The sequence below is a fragment of the Rhinatrema bivittatum genome, chromosome 4, assembly GCF_901001135.1.
Source record: "Rhinatrema bivittatum chromosome 4, aRhiBiv1.1, whole genome shotgun sequence".
NCBI lineage: Eukaryota > Metazoa > Chordata > Amphibia > Gymnophiona > Rhinatrematidae > Rhinatrema > Rhinatrema bivittatum.
This window is the reverse complement of record NC_042618.1, coordinates 366,452,682-366,467,897: the sequence shown is the minus strand read 5'-3', so window position 1 is coordinate 366,467,897 and position 15,216 is coordinate 366,452,682. Positions and strand designations below refer to the sequence as shown.

The following is a 15,216-nucleotide window of genomic DNA, read 5'->3' as shown; positions in this document are numbered from 1 at the left end:
CCAATTAGTTTTATTTTGATTGTTTATAAATCACAAGATTAAATAATTAATGGATGCCCCTATTTTTACAAATTTAAGCGTTGTTTTGCAAAATTAATGAATTACTTAATGAGTTGGAGCCTTTCGTGAACACCCTCTCAACAAATGGCTTAACCCTTCCTTTCAAACTGGGATAAAATATCTTGAATAGCTACAGAACGTTCAGTTTGAAAAACTTCTACGTGCTTCCTCTCTACAGCCTCATTCCATTCCCTACCTATTACTGGTGAATGCTAGAATACCGGTAGTTTAAATTTTAGGAAGTATGTTGGGACTGTGTTATAGGCAGCTCGCCTGAGGAATTCATTAAAAACAGAAATAGATATTTTTAGAGGTGAATTAAGTATAAGTAGGCGCGGTCATCTTCGTGGGGCTAGAGGAAAAGCTTAGGACGCCTACAAACGCTGGAAGGAGAGCCCCGCCCCTTTGTGACGCAGCGACGGGAATGCAGGGCTTTATTTGGATGCCAGTCCCCTTGATCTCAGCCAGTGGGGGCCGAGCCAGTTACAGGCTCAGGAGCAGACTTACAACTTTTTCCTCTTCCCCGTAATAAGCAAAGAGACACTGAATCCGAGAAGTGCTATGCTTTGAAAATCTTTTTTTTTTAATTTAATTTTTTTTTTTTTAAATAAAATGCGAGCCAGCGCAAGGAGTGTTCGCCTGCACCCCCGGCCAAGGGTGCATGCATTGTGTACAAAGGGAAATCATGGCTTGTGAAAGCGAGTGGGAAGGTGGGGAAGATGGATGAGTGCGAGGGGTGCGATCCCTACAGCCCCGGCCGCCCGGCCCGCCGCACGCAGTGGCTGGTCAGCACTCTGGCTTATCACTACGGGCTGGACCGAGGGGTGGAGAACGAGATCATCGTGCTGGCCACGGGACTGGACCAATACTTGCAGGAGATTTTCCACCACCTGGACTGCCAGGGGGAAGGGAAGATCGCCGACGAAGAGTTCAGGATCCTGTGCGAGGTCCTGGGGCTGCAGCAGGAGGCGGACCTGGAGGAGTGCGCGGAGATTTGGGACAACCCGACCCCGGAGCTGACTTTCCGCCAGTTCCACGCCAAACTCTGCGGCTACTTCAGCACCAAAGCCGGGTGCCAGGGCGCGACCGGCCGTTTGCCGGTGGGCACGGAAAGCGAGCACGTCGAAACCCAGATCCGTCTCAGGAGCCCCCTGAGGCGCAGGAAAAAGCCCCTCACTTTGGCGGGACAGCGAGGGGAGCGGAGCCGAGCGTCTTCCCCTGGCCCGGATCAGCATGCGGCGGACTGCAGGCAGAAGGGCTCCTGCTCCCGGGAATGCTACGAGGAAATTGTGGCTCTGGAGCAGGCTGAGGACAGGATCGTGAAACTGGAGGATGAAAATGCGAGTCTGCGGGAACTGGTAGAAGACATGAGAGCCGCTCTGCAGAGCAGTGATGCCAGATCGCTGGCGTTACAGGTGGGTTCCACTGAAAGACGGTCTGTCAATGACTCGCCGGGCCTCTATGCTTAATAGTCTTGGATGACTAATTGCCTCTCTTCGCTTTCTGGATTGATTTTAATCTCTAAATTCCCGAAGGGTCATCCTGCGGTTACTAAAAACCTATGCTCACTGAATAGATGGGTGGGTGATTTCTGCCTGCCTCCAGGGACTTGCCGGTTACGCTCCCCTCTATCGCTCTTTTTTTCCCCCGTTTGTGTGGTTTACTAAGTGCCCTGACCCATCCCTCCTTTCCTTTGTGTTTTGTTTAAGTTCTGTCCCTTACCCATGTGATTTATGACAAGTCCACACCCTCACCCCAACGATCTTTTTCTCTGTATTCCGTGGTTGATTCTCTCCTCCCTCAGGCTTTCTTAATGTCCCCCCCCCCTCCCCCAGCTTGTACCCACTGAGAGGAGTTTTGTACCCTTTCAAACCTCTCCTCTTTTTAAAAGGTGCAACCAACCACATATTAATATGGATGGAAAGAAGAGCCAAAAGAGCAGGTAGATGCATAGGTGGCAAAGCAGAAAAGCTATGGCCCCTTAGAGACTCCAGAGGAAGACTCTGTGGCCCCACCACTCTGAAGGAGGATCTTTCTAAGCCAAAGCCATAGAAACCAATACTTTGAGCCAGGCCCCAGTGCCACCAGTATCCTTGTGGAGAGGGAAAATAGCATTGCATTCCAGGGAATTTCACCTGAGGTTCCAAGGTCAAAAATACCCATGTAAACTCAGGATGTGAATGCTAGCAGGAATGCAGATACATAGAAACATAGAAATGATGGCAGAAGAAGACCAAACGGCCCATCCAGTCTGCCCAGCAAGCTTTTGCACTTTTTTTTTCCTCATACTTATCTGTTATTCTTGGCTCTTAGTAACCTTTTGGTTCTATTTCCCTTCCACCCCCACCATTAATGTAGAGAGCAGTGTTGGAACTGCATCTAAGTGAAATATCTAGCTTAATTAGTTAGGGGTAGTAACCCCCGCAATAAGCAAGCTACACCCATGCTTATTTGTTTACCCAGATTATGTAATTCAGCCCTTGTTGGTTGTTGTCTGTATATAGATCCACTTTTCTTCATTCCCCCTGCCATAGAAGCAGAGAGTTATGCTGGATATGCATTGAAAGTGAAGTATCAGTCTTTCTCCCCTGCCGTTGAAGCAGAGAGCTATGCTGTTGAAAGTGAAATATCAGGCTTATTTGGTTTAGGGTAGTAACCGCTGTAACAAGCAAGCTACTCCCCGCTTTTTTGTCAATGCAAATCCTTTTTTCCACATTTCCTCTTGCCGTTGAAGCTTAGAGCAATGTTGGAGTCGCATTAACTTTGTGTATGTTTATTGAATAAGGGTATTATTCCTTCCGCAATGTCGCTCACAAAGATATTGAACAGGACCGGTCACAACATCGATCCTTGCGGTACACCGCTTAAAACCGCTCTCTCTTCAGAGAGAGTTCCATTTATCATCACACATTGTCTTCTGTCTGTCAACCAGTTTGCAATCCAGGCCACCACCTCAGCACTCACTCCTAAGCTTCTCATTTTATTCACCAGTCTTCTGTGCGGGACTGTATCAAAAGTTTTGCTGAAATCCAAGTAGATGACATCGAGTGCTCTTCCTTGATCCAATTCCTTGGTTACCCAGTCAAAGTCAATCAGATTTGTCTGACAGGATCTTCCCCTGGTGAATCCATGCTGCCTCTGGTATAGATTATCAAGGCCATTGTCTGTCTCATACTGACATCTTTAAATGTCAGGTCCGACATGGACCTGACATTTCCTCCCCATTCATTTTCTCCTACCTTTTTCCCTTCCATAAAACATCTTTTACGGCCCAGCTCCACTTTTACTTTTTATTATTTAATTTAGATTTTTTGTTACCATGAGGTATATACCAATTATTGTATTTTAATTTTATTTAATTTTATCTTTAATTTTTAACTCTATTTATTTTATTTTTCATTTTACAATGTAAACCGTTTTGACAAAAAAACCTTGTTTTGAAAAACGGTATATAAATACTTTTAAATAAATAAATAAATAAAATAAATAATACCAGTATGAGACAGGCAATGGCCTTGATAATCTAAATTGAAGATACTGATATCCGTGAAGAACAGTTATCTTTATAAGTGATCTTAAGCAGAAATTACCAAGTGTAATGAATATAGGTGCCATTGGTCAGCCCCTGTCACATGCTCCTACCATGTGACAGGGGCTGACCAATGGCACCGGTAGCCCCTGTGACATCATAAGGGCAAGGCTATCGGCGCCATTTTGAGTCATAGCAGGCCCGACAGCATGGAGGGAGAGATCACTCACTGGACCCCGCTGGACCACCAGGGACTTTTAGTAAGTCTTGGGGTGGGATCGGGATGGTGGGGAGGGGGGTGTAAGAAAGTAAAATTTAAGGGTTGGGGTGGGGGTTTTTTGGTTTTTTGTTTTTTTTTAATAAATGTGCCCCTTCCCCCGCACTAACCCAAAAAACGAATTTTCCCCGAAGCTCAGGGAAAATCCGTTTCATGGTTCAGGTCCCCCCGAACCACACCAAATTAGGCAATTTCATTGAAATTGCCTAATTCGTGATAAATGAATGCACATATCTCTATAGGTCAATCAGAGTTAATGTAGGTAAGCTGAGGTCAGGGCCAGAGATCCTTTCGAGGGCAGGCAGAATGGGTAGGCAGGCAGGAGGGCAAAGAACACCACAAGCGGAGGAGAAGAACACTGAAGAACAAAGACTGACTATGAAGGCAAAGACCTGAAGGCAAGAAGAAAGGACTCAGGAATGAAGACTAGGAACTGATGAGACAAAGATCAGGAGCATAGGAACAAAGACGAAGAACACACTGAGGCAATTTACTGCTACCAAGATAGTCGGCCTATTACCAAGGCACTGGAGAGGCGTCTGCAAGGGCCTTTTATGTGGCAGAAAGTGATGTCAGAGGGCACCTCCTGAGCCTTCCCGCTGCTGGCCCTTTAAATTAAATTAGGTGAAGTCAGCTCTTGCATGCCCTAAGAGGAGCAGGGCCCAGCAGTGTTGGCAGCATCCTGCCATACTCGAAGAGAGTGGCATCCTGCGGCTTCCTGCCATGTTTAGGAAGGGCGGCCTGGTGTCAGAGAAGGGTAGCGGGAGTCCGGCAGTTGGGGTAAGTGAGGCTCATTGGAGGAACCTGTGAGCTGCCAAATGCAACAACTGACTTGCTGGTCCATACTTTTAATAATCTTAGATGACTTACTGTCTATCCCCACATATTGGATTGATTTTAATCTCTAAACTCCCAAAGTGGTCATTCTGTGGTTACTAAAAACCTATGCTCACTGAAAAGATGTCCTCACGGAAGTGTAACTATGAGCTATAGGTACTGAGAGAAATGTTCTTTACAAGATAGAAATACCTCTCATCCTAACAAGCTGTAAAGCAGACTGCATTCCCAGACTAATTAGAAGGCAGGCTAAGAACTCGGCCTTCCAATGGTAATGTTGGAGAGGGTCCTGGGGCCCCCTGTCCACCCAGAACTTCTCTGATGATATTATTTAACCAGGAGGCATTATAGGATAAACTTCCTGAAGAGTTTTTTTACTTCCACATGCTGTTTTTGAATCGGGCTAGAGGCACCCCTGGCTACGATTGGCTGGATCAGCACGTGGATCCCTTCCTGTTAAGATCTTGAGGATGAATATAAAGGATGCCTTCACCCTCCCCCCTCCCCCCCCATTATATTTTTCAAACTTTTGGTGGGTTTTCACTTGGTTTCTTTTTTTACCCTCCCTCCCACTCAGTTGTTGGTTCTGCGTTCAGTTCTGATTGGAAGATTTTCCATTGCGCTGGTTTGTCACAGTTGGCGCGTAACCGAGCCTGCATTGACTTTTGTACAATTATATGGATATTGTTATGTGAATAATTATTTTGGGAAAAGGGCAGATCATGAGAGGTCTTGAACGAGTAGATGTGACTCAGTTATTTACACTTTCGAATAATAGAAGGACTAGGGGGCATTCCATGAAGTTAGCACGTATCACATTTAAGACCAATTGGAGAAAATTCTTTTTCACTTAACGCACAATAAAGCTCTGGAATTTGTTGCCAGAGGATGTGGTTAGTGCAGTTAGTGTAGCTGGGTTCAAAAAAGGTTTGGATAAGTTCTTGGAGGAGAAGTCCATTAACGGCTATTAATCAACTTTACTTAGGGAATAGCCACTGCTATTAATTGCATCAGTAGCATGGGATCTTCTTAGTGTTTGGGAAATTGCCAGGTTCTTATGGCCTGGTTTGGCCTCTGTTGTAAACAGGATGCTGGGCTTGATGGACCTTTGGTCTGACCCAGTATGGCATGTTCTTATGTTCTTATGAAGTTTTAAAATCCTGCATTTGACATGGTGGCAGGCTTGCCAGCCATGTTGGAGGTATTTCTCTGCTGGTTCGTGGCTGGGGGGGACTGAGAGGGCGGAGGACCACTGGTGGCAGGAGTATAAAAAGAGTGGGCTGCTTTGGAAGCCAGGTTAGGCGGTTGGTGGTTCAGCCAGTAGGGTGGTGAATCACCCCAAAGCGAGGCCTGGTTAGGGATTTATTATGACTGAAGAAGTGATAATGGATAATTGTGGATTGGGTTCGGGCTTACGTGTAAAGTTTTCAATAAACTGCAGCCACGTTTAGCTCCAATTCTGCTATTGACTGTCTTGTTTTTGTAACGGGTGAGAGGTTTGGGATACAGCCAGGGAATCTAACTTACCCATGTTACCTGAAGCAGTTTTTAAATTATACTTTAAGTTAATATTTAGCACATCAAGGGCCTAATTCAGCAAGCCGTTTCACCTATTCTCTATTTACTTATTTCTTTGATTTATGTCGCCTTTCAAGCATTTCAAAGTGGATGGCAAAAAAGCTTGGTAAATCAGCCAAAAAAAAATACATTCAATAGCTCATAGTCAGGCCTGGCACCACCGGATGTGCAAAATTTGCAATTGCACAGGGCAGCACGCCTGGTGGGGTGGCGTCAGGAGCAGGGAGAGGCCCGTGTTGCCTCCAGTTGACCCGATTCCACTGGTGGTGGAAGAAGCAGGAGGCCCGTGTTACTGCCGGTGGCCCTGATCCTTCCGGCGGCAGAAGAAACAGAAGGCCCGTGGTGCCACTGGTGGGATTGGGTGCGGCAGAGGAAGCAGGAGGCCCATGGTGCCACCGGTGGGTTTAGGTCCACTGGCGGCAAAAGAGGAAGGTGGTCCAGCAACTCCTCCTCATGTACTTGCCCCGCAGTATTCAACACTCATGGTGCTAGCATATCATGTATTCTTAACTCACAATGCATGAAATGAGAATACAGGAAGTGCTAGCACCGTGAGTGTTGAATTACCTTGGGGCTAGCACATGAAGAGGAGCTACAGAACGGTTGCTGTCTACAAAGAAGTTTCAGGCTGGCAGAAGCAGCAGCAGTGGAGGAGGAATGACCCATGCTCTTGACTACCTAGTCTGCATGTGTGTGTGTGTGTGTGTGTGAATGGGAGGCTGCCTGTGATGGGTTTGTGTGTGAATGGGAGGCCGGGTGGGGTGTGTGTTGTGGCATGGCACCCCCTAGTGGCAGGTCCTTTGGGGTGACTTCTTGCTTGGAAGCTTATTCTCAAGGACTGCTGTAGCAGATTCCTCTGTAGCAGTGGCAGCACTGAAGCTTCTCCTGGAAGTGATGCTGGCACTGGAACCTTTAGGCAAGGAAGCTATTGGTTAAAGTTTCTTATACTGGGAGGCCCTCATTGAGACAGGTCTGCACTCATTCCCTCGCCGATGCCAAAAGTAAGAGTCACCTTCCAGTTATGAGACCTTTTGCCATAACTTAAAATGACATATTGCACACCCAGGCAGTAGCTTAATATAGTGCTCTGGAGTTTATTGAAGCTAACTTCACAGAAGAGAAGTCACACACAACATTAGAGTGTTGCCCAAAACACATTGCCACCTAATCAATGTGAGCTTGGATTTTCTATCCTTTTAATCCAGTGATTCATTAAAATAAAACAACAAGCTTCTTTCTCTATGCTCTCCTTCAACAAGCATAAAGGCAATGCAGATTTAATGCAATGGTGTCTCCTAATTCTCTCAGATATAAAGTAGTGCTGGAAAAACCCCATTAAAAGAAGGGCTCCCTAGGCCAGCTATGTAGCCTTAATTACAATTCTCAACAGCTGCCATAGTTTAATACAATAACCCTTTTACACAGCTACTAGCTCATAGTTACTCTTAACCCCCAAAACATTTCCTTTTCTTCATAGTAATTCCTACTTGGTTCCCAACAACAAAAATAAGTGCTCTCAGCATTTAAATACAACCTTCTACCTTTGCTTTTTCAGTAATAGAGCTAGCAACTCTAATTAACCCATAACAGGGCTAGAGACTCGTATCCAACAAACTGCTGCACAGAAGTGAAAAGGGAAAGAGATAATCTTAGGGCTGACTTAGCTTTAGAATAAAGGTATGCCTAGGCACCATTTTCCTTCTGCCTCCGCCTCTCCATCCTCCTCACCTTCCATTGAGCTCTGCTGGATTTCCTGCTCCTCTGCCTTCTGGAGAGCCCCTCTCTTTATATGGGTTAGCCTCTTTGTTTCCTCTTTGTTTCCCTGCCCCCAACACTTCCAGGGGCTGACTACCAGGGCATCTGGGAAATGTACTTTCCCTTTACTTCCTGCAAAGGAACCTTCACACCTGAAGGAAAAACACCTGAAGCTGGCCAGCGCAGAGACTCAACACTGGCTCAAATCACCATAGTGTGTGCGCGTGCACATGTGTACACAGGAGCCTTCCTGGGATGGGCAGAGAGTGTGTGTGTGTGTGTGAGAATGGGAGCCTGCCTTGGATTTGGATGGATGTGAATGGGAGCCTGCCTGGGATGTGTGTGTGTAAATGGAAGCTTATCTGGGGGGGCGGGGTGAGAGAGAAAATGGGAGCCTGCCTGGGGTATGTGTGTGTGTAGGTGTGTGTGAGAGAGAGAGAATGGGTGCTGCAAGTGGATTCCAACCTGCCAGCAGCTAAAATGAAGATGAGGGCCTGACGTTGATGGTAGATCCCAACCAAAGAAGAGCTGGAGAAGCCTGCGGGTTTGAGAGGGAGCGTATATGTGTATGAGCTTGTGCGTGTATGTGTATATAAGAAAGAGAGGAGAAAGTTTGTGCATACCACTCCCACTTAATCCACGACAGTTTCAGGGTGACTGGAAATCAAAGTTCCCAGGTATGGAGAGCATGAATTTTTCAAATCTTTTTTAGTTTTATTTTTCAGGTGTTATTTGATGTGTCTGCTGTTTTGAAATATTTTATTGGTGTTTGGGACATTTTAAAAAATGTGTATATGAGTTTTTAATTATTTGATCTTTTATTCATCATTTTTGTTTGAAATATTATTAGTATGTTTTTAGTATTATGATTATGTATTTATTTTATTTCTTGATTTTATTGTTTGATGTTTGAGGAATGGTGATGGTTCAGTTTTTTCATTGTTGCACTGCATAGAGTGTCTGACTTCTTGCAGTTTCCAGTTCACTTTTTGTCTGTTTGTTTTGTATTTCTACTTTATGGTTGCTCTATTCTGTATTTGGTGAGGATCTGTTTATGTTCTACATGTGTGACTGAGGTGAGGCATTCTTCTAATAGAAAGTGTATTAGTGTATTCAGGCTTTTAGAGGGTCAAGCCCACACCCAACACACATTACAATAGGCCTAATACCATATGGGCTCCAAGTGTCTTTTTTGCAAGGATTTCTGGTGGCATTACAGCAGTGCATGTAAATATAAGTAATATTTTTACCTCAGAATACTGTACTTTGATACTTTTCATGTAAAATATAAATGCATAACTTTTAACTGTGTGTGTGTGGAATGAGATGGGGGCGCACGTGGTATGTGAGTCTATGAGGTTCGCCTGGGGCACCTAATACCCTTGCACCAGCCATTGGTACAGGGGTTGGGGGTATCAGTTTTTAAAGTTTGTATCACTGAAGGTTGCTAGGTGTTTTTTTGGTGGGCCCAGGACAGAGAATGAATGAACGGGGGGGTCAGCACAATAATTGTTCGCAGAGGGCAGCAAAAAAGCTAGCACTAGCCTTGCTCATACGGGCTGATACAGTAAGCCCGGGTTTGGCTGCGCGTTTTCGACACGCTAGCTTTACCCCTTATACAGTAAGGGGTAATAGCGCGTCAAAAACGTGCGGCCAACACCCCCCCCAAAACTAATAGCGCCCGCAACATGCAAATGCATGTTGATGGCCCTATTAGTTATTAATGCCTGCCCGGGAAGTGTACAGAAAAGCAGTTCCGACTTAATATCATAGCGATATTAAGTCGGAGGCCCCAGAATGTAAAAAAAAATTTTAAATCGGCCTGCGGGTCGGAAGACGGACGCTCAATTTTGCCGGCGTCCGTTTCCCGAACTCGTGGCTGTCAACGGGTTTGAGAACCGACGCCGGCAAAATTGAGCGTTGGCTGTCAAACCCGCTGACAGCCGCCGCTCCTGTCAAAAAAGAGGCGCTAGGGATGTGCTAGTGTCCCTAGCGCCTCTTTTTACTGCGGGCCCTCATTTACATACTAAATCGCACGCACAGGAGAGTGGTCTGTGTGCACGTCAGGAGAGTGGGTGCTCGCCTCGGAGTGCCAGCTCTCCCGCAGGTTTTACTGTATCGGCCTGATAGTTTTCCACTGCAGACAAATCCTGATTAAAGTCTGGCTTTAATTCAGCCTAACAGAACAACACTTGCAGGAGGCAAGTTTATGGGAGCTCAAAGTCTTGTCTCCAAAGTTCAATGCAAACAGCTTGTTAATTAGTTTGCTTTGTGACCTGTGTTCACATCTGTCTTTGGAGGAAGAAAACTTAACTCAGTGCTTGGCTTAGTAGATTGGCTATTGAAACTTATGGCAGAGGGCCAGAGATGCCTGCTCTCTAAAGGCAACCTTTAGATGTGCTGGAAAGAGAAACAGTCCTACCCAATAAACTAGTTTCTTTCAGCAAACTGAGGAAAACCAGGACACATGTGGTCATTTTTCAAAATGAGCTCAGTGCCTAAAGTTTTAGGAAGATTTTCAGCTAAATTTAGGAGCTTAATTTTTGGCTGAAAATTCGCAGACATTTAGACCTGCTGTTATTTACCTAAGTAAAAGGGGCCTGGGACTGAAAATCTTGCTAAACTTTTCTTTCCTGTTCTAAATCTACCCTAGAGCTGCCCACTTTTAAGGCTCCTAATTTTAGGTGCATACTATCCTAGTTGTCCCCCATCCAGATATTAGCTAGGCCTGACTGTGCTTAGCCTGCGAGATCTAATAAGTTTGATTTTTTTTTAGGTTAGTCTTTCTATGCCATACAGCACATTCTACTCTTAAGTGATAATGCTTTCTCATATATGGTAGAAAATTTGCCCAACATAGAAAACTGTTGGGTTTGTGGCGTATTGTGGACTCTTGGTCGAAGTGGCGATGACTCCTCCCACGGGAAGGGGCCTCGTGGGGAACCACAACGATAGGCTAGACTCTTGTACGCAGACACTGAGGAAAGAAATCTTTATTGTACTGCTAATGTAAGTTGAATCTTGCTTCAAGGAAGGGATAGTACTGTAGGCCAGTGATATCACAGTAAGCTCAGACAGTCTCTATAGATGATGGTCTCACCCGGATGTAGCAAGGTTGGGTAGTGTTCCGCAGTGCAGGATAAGCCGAACCTGAAGGGTGGAATAAAGAGTGCTGGAACGTAGCGATACTCACAGAGTGGTAGTGCTGGTAACTTCCTTGGTAGAAGAATGGAGAGAGGGACCCGAGGTCTGAAGCAGGATAGGCCCTCGAGGAGCGAGTACCTAGGAGTGCCGAGGGATCCTGGAAGAAAGTAGATAGGACCCCGGAGGAGCGGGTGTCCTTAGGTTAGGTAGTTGAACCCCAAAGGGCAGATAGAAGCGAGAGACCCCCGAGGAGCGGGTACCCAGAGCTTCCGTAAGAGCGAGATACCCCGGAGGGTAGAAAGGAATCCAAGCGAGCAGCTTAGAAGCGGTCAGAGTAGAAAACCAAAGTCCTTGCTGGATGATAGGAAGTTGAAGCTTTAAATACCTCCACAGGGATGGGGGATGTCCGGGGCAGACCCAGTTATTTCCCGCACTGTCCCCTTTAAAAAAGAGGCTGTCGTCGCCGCGCACATCTAGGCGCCATCAGGGGGTGGAGCTTCGGCGGCAGCGTTCCTGCCGCGGAGGAAGGCTTCTCGGCCTCGAGGCAGGCCCTGGGAAGAGCAGACACGCTGTCTGCCACAGCATTGGCATCTCCGGAGCCGGCGGACCGCCGTGGAGAGAGTTGAGCACGATCAACCATGGCCTCCGTGGCTGACCGGTGTAACAAAAACCTAGATCAGAAGTCCCGGAATGCCACAAACAGTCTGGTTTTCAGGATATTCACAGTGAATGTGCATGAGGTATATATGCATGCTCTGCCTCCAATGTATGCAAATATATCTCATGCACATTCACTGGGGATGTCCTGAAAACCTCAGTTCATCAAGGTCGTTTCTTTCTTCTTGCAAACACACTAATGTGGTCAAAATTGCTTTTAAAAACACATTTGTTTTGCTTTGTTTACATGTCTACCATCCTATCCCTGGAAATAGAATCCCTGTCATTTTATTGCATATTAGCACTCTGGACAACCTGCACCAATACAAAAGCTGATGCCTATTTTGTATATGCATCTAAACTAGAGAGATGTTCGTTTTACTAAATTGTTCTTCAATCAAAAATTCATTATCATCAGAAATCATTTTGACTTACATTCTAAAGCAAATGTGAATAAAGTAAGGTGGTGACCTAATTAGTGCACTTTTTAAAACAAGTGGTTTTATCCCTGATGCTTAAGGATCTTCATTTTCGGTTTTTATTGTTCCTTATTTTTCCCAGGAATTTATTAGGGGTTTATTATGACAAGAACATAAACAGGAGAAAATCAGCTGAAAAAATTGACTTGTTATTTTTCTGGGTAAATATCAGAATTTTATTTTAGTGGACAAAGTCAGGACAATAAAATAATATTAAGCAGATTCTCCCACTCACCCACTCAGCAGCATCTCCATCTGTACACCCATCTCCCGCTTGCCCCCACATTCCACTGCAACCTGTGGGGACTCCAGGCTTCTCTCTCCCTCGGTAGCATGCTTAGTGAGACTCCCATACTCTGCAGCACTGCACTTCTGCTTTTATGCAGGGTCAGAGGTCATACCAGGAAGTGCTTCAGAGCCTGCTTCAAACACATTTTTGCATCAACAGCAGGCACTTTGGCTGCTTGGGGGTGAGGAGGTGGAACTTAACACACGACATGGGCGGGACTGGAGGGTGAGTGCTTTCATTAGTGGGGAACAGCACTTGAAACACAGCATGCACTTTGACCCACATTGACTTCCAGCGGTGCTGGAGGCATTGAAACGCTGCATCTGCGGCTCAGGAGCAGCTTTTTAATCATCCTAAAATTAGGGTGAATACCGGTTTAAACTGATTGTCGCCTTTGGAAAAATCTGGGAATTTATGGGTGAAAATTGGTTTAAACTGAAAATGAAGGATCCTACTGATGCTGTCCTTTCCGTTATCTTTCTTTATTTTTACTTGACTGATTACTATTTTGTAATTTTTTCCCTTCTTTTCCTACCAATAAAGTTATCTATCAGATTGGCATTGCTTGCAACACTTATTTCTTCAATGGGATCAGGTGACAGTGCATTAACTCCTCATGTTGTACAGGTTCTCAGTCACAGCCAAAACGGCAAGAGAGGGCCATCATCTTCCCGTTTCGGTCTTAGCCAGAACGAGGCTAACGTAGACAAGCACATGTGAAAATTTCCAGGTTTGGTAAAAATGAAACCTTAAGATCTACAGAGTGTCATCTAAACTTCATTCAAGGAGTTTTGGGGTCCTTTACCCTGTCAAGGACACACTTGAAAGATATGACAGTTGTATTATGGAGTAATAAATTTCACCTTTGCACTCTAACTTTGTTAATTTTAGGTTGGACTGTGGAAAAGTCATGCCAGTCACAGAAAAGATGGGAGTTGCTTTATAGCCAAGAGGAAGTTATCAAGTCATGGCCACTTCCAGACTAGCAAGTGTTTTCAGAGTGTTATAAAGAAAGTAGAACTAATCCAGAATTCCCAAGATGGACAGATTGAAGAAGCAATTAGGTTTAATCAAGAATTGGAAAAAGAGCTGAAGAGGTCTCAAGAAACTCTAATTTCCTTGGAAGACTGCAATCGTAACCTAAAGCGAGAGCAGTCAGAAATGAGAAAGAAAGTAGAAGAAGCAAGGCAAGCTGTCCTTAACAGTCTTGGGAAAGTGAAAGAACTGGAAGCAAAATCCAGTAAGGTGCCACTTCTACAGATACATATTCAGCAGCTTGAACAAGAGCTACAGTATTATAGGTAAGCTCGTGTTTATTCTGAATGCTAAGTGTTAAATTATGTGTTTATTCTGAATGCTAAGTGTTAAATTATGCTTGAAATGAAAGGATGAGAATCCTGGAATTATTTTATCCTTCTTCAAGTAGGAGGCCCTTAGATTACCTTTACATTTACAAATGTCTCATTATTGCCAACCCTGACCTTAATGTCACTGAAAGCATCAACTGGTAACTATGAAAATATTAATGGGAGAGTCTACTCTGCTGCCCACATAATCAATAGATGTTTAACCACCTTATTTTAGTACCTATTATTATTTATTATTCTATGAGACCTAACTTGTTCTACTCCAAAGTATGAAATCCATAAGGCTGTCCTCAGTAAGGTTTTGTTGCCATAGGCACAGAATTGAGGAAACTCCTCAGGTATTTTAGTATTTAGTTCAATCCTAACTCATTGTGTTTGTTCACTCTTAGAATGTCAGAGTGATTATTTGGATTGGCAGCTTCATGCTATCTATAAGCTAGATCTCAAGGCAATCTTTATTACCTTGTCTACAGAATACTTTCGTGCTTGATTGGAAGGATGGTTGTCTTAGAGCAAGGGGAAAAAAGTTCTATGTTAATGCAATCCAAATTTAGTGTCCACTCAGAATATGCCGGTTGGGCCCATCCTGCCCAATTATTTAAGCACTAATCAACCACATTCTTCTGTGCAGAGTTTTATTACACTTCCCAGGACGGTTATGAGTTTGGAAAACAGTTGGTGAAGTGATCTGACCATAGTACGGAGATAGCCACTTTTCTGTTGTGAAAAGCTTTTATCTTCTCTTCCTATCATGAAGCCTCGAAAGATCATGGCCTTTTGCTTTTTTGCTTAGTGATGCTTTCTTGAACCAAATTATATGCTAAATAGAGCTAATAAAGGGTGTGTCAAGGGGCAAAGATTGAATGGGGACTGCAGTTAAACTACTCCTTCTAAAAGGGAAGAACAGTTAGGAGTCATTGTCACAAGCAAAGGAATTTTAGGAACAATGAGGAAGTTACTTAAAACCCTGATCTTGCAACAATAATTAATCTGTTAAACTATCTACTCTGCCAAAGTTTTCACTGCAAATAATTAAGGTTCATCTTGAATTGTTTCCTTATCAATTCACAGAGTATTAAATGCAGTGCAAGGGGTATGTTACTTTAGTAATATGACACTTCTTGTGTGGCTGACAAACTAAATAAAGTTAATTTTAAACCCAAGCTGATAATAGTGATCTTCTGGAGATGCAGAAAGTGCCTGTGTAGTGTTCAAATTAAACATAGCTATTCTATCAAATTTCA

At 44.4% G+C, this 15,216-nt stretch overlaps 1 protein-coding gene across 2 annotated transcripts in view; it reads left to right on the top strand.

The window, feature by feature from the left end:
• Positions 1-538: 538 nt before the first annotated feature.
• EFCC1 (EF-hand and coiled-coil domain containing 1) overlaps positions 539-15,216 on the top strand; it is a 182,738-nt gene continuing 168,060 nt past the window's right edge. For both annotated transcript variants that reach the window (XM_029600813.1, XM_029600812.1), the window contains exons 1-2: positions 539-1,475; positions 13,497-13,906. In XM_029600813.1, the coding sequence (XP_029456673.1) occupies positions 780-1,475; positions 13,497-13,906 (1,106 nt within the window). In that variant the 5' untranslated portion in view covers positions 539-779. The remainder of the gene's footprint in view (positions 1,476-13,496; positions 13,907-15,216) is intronic.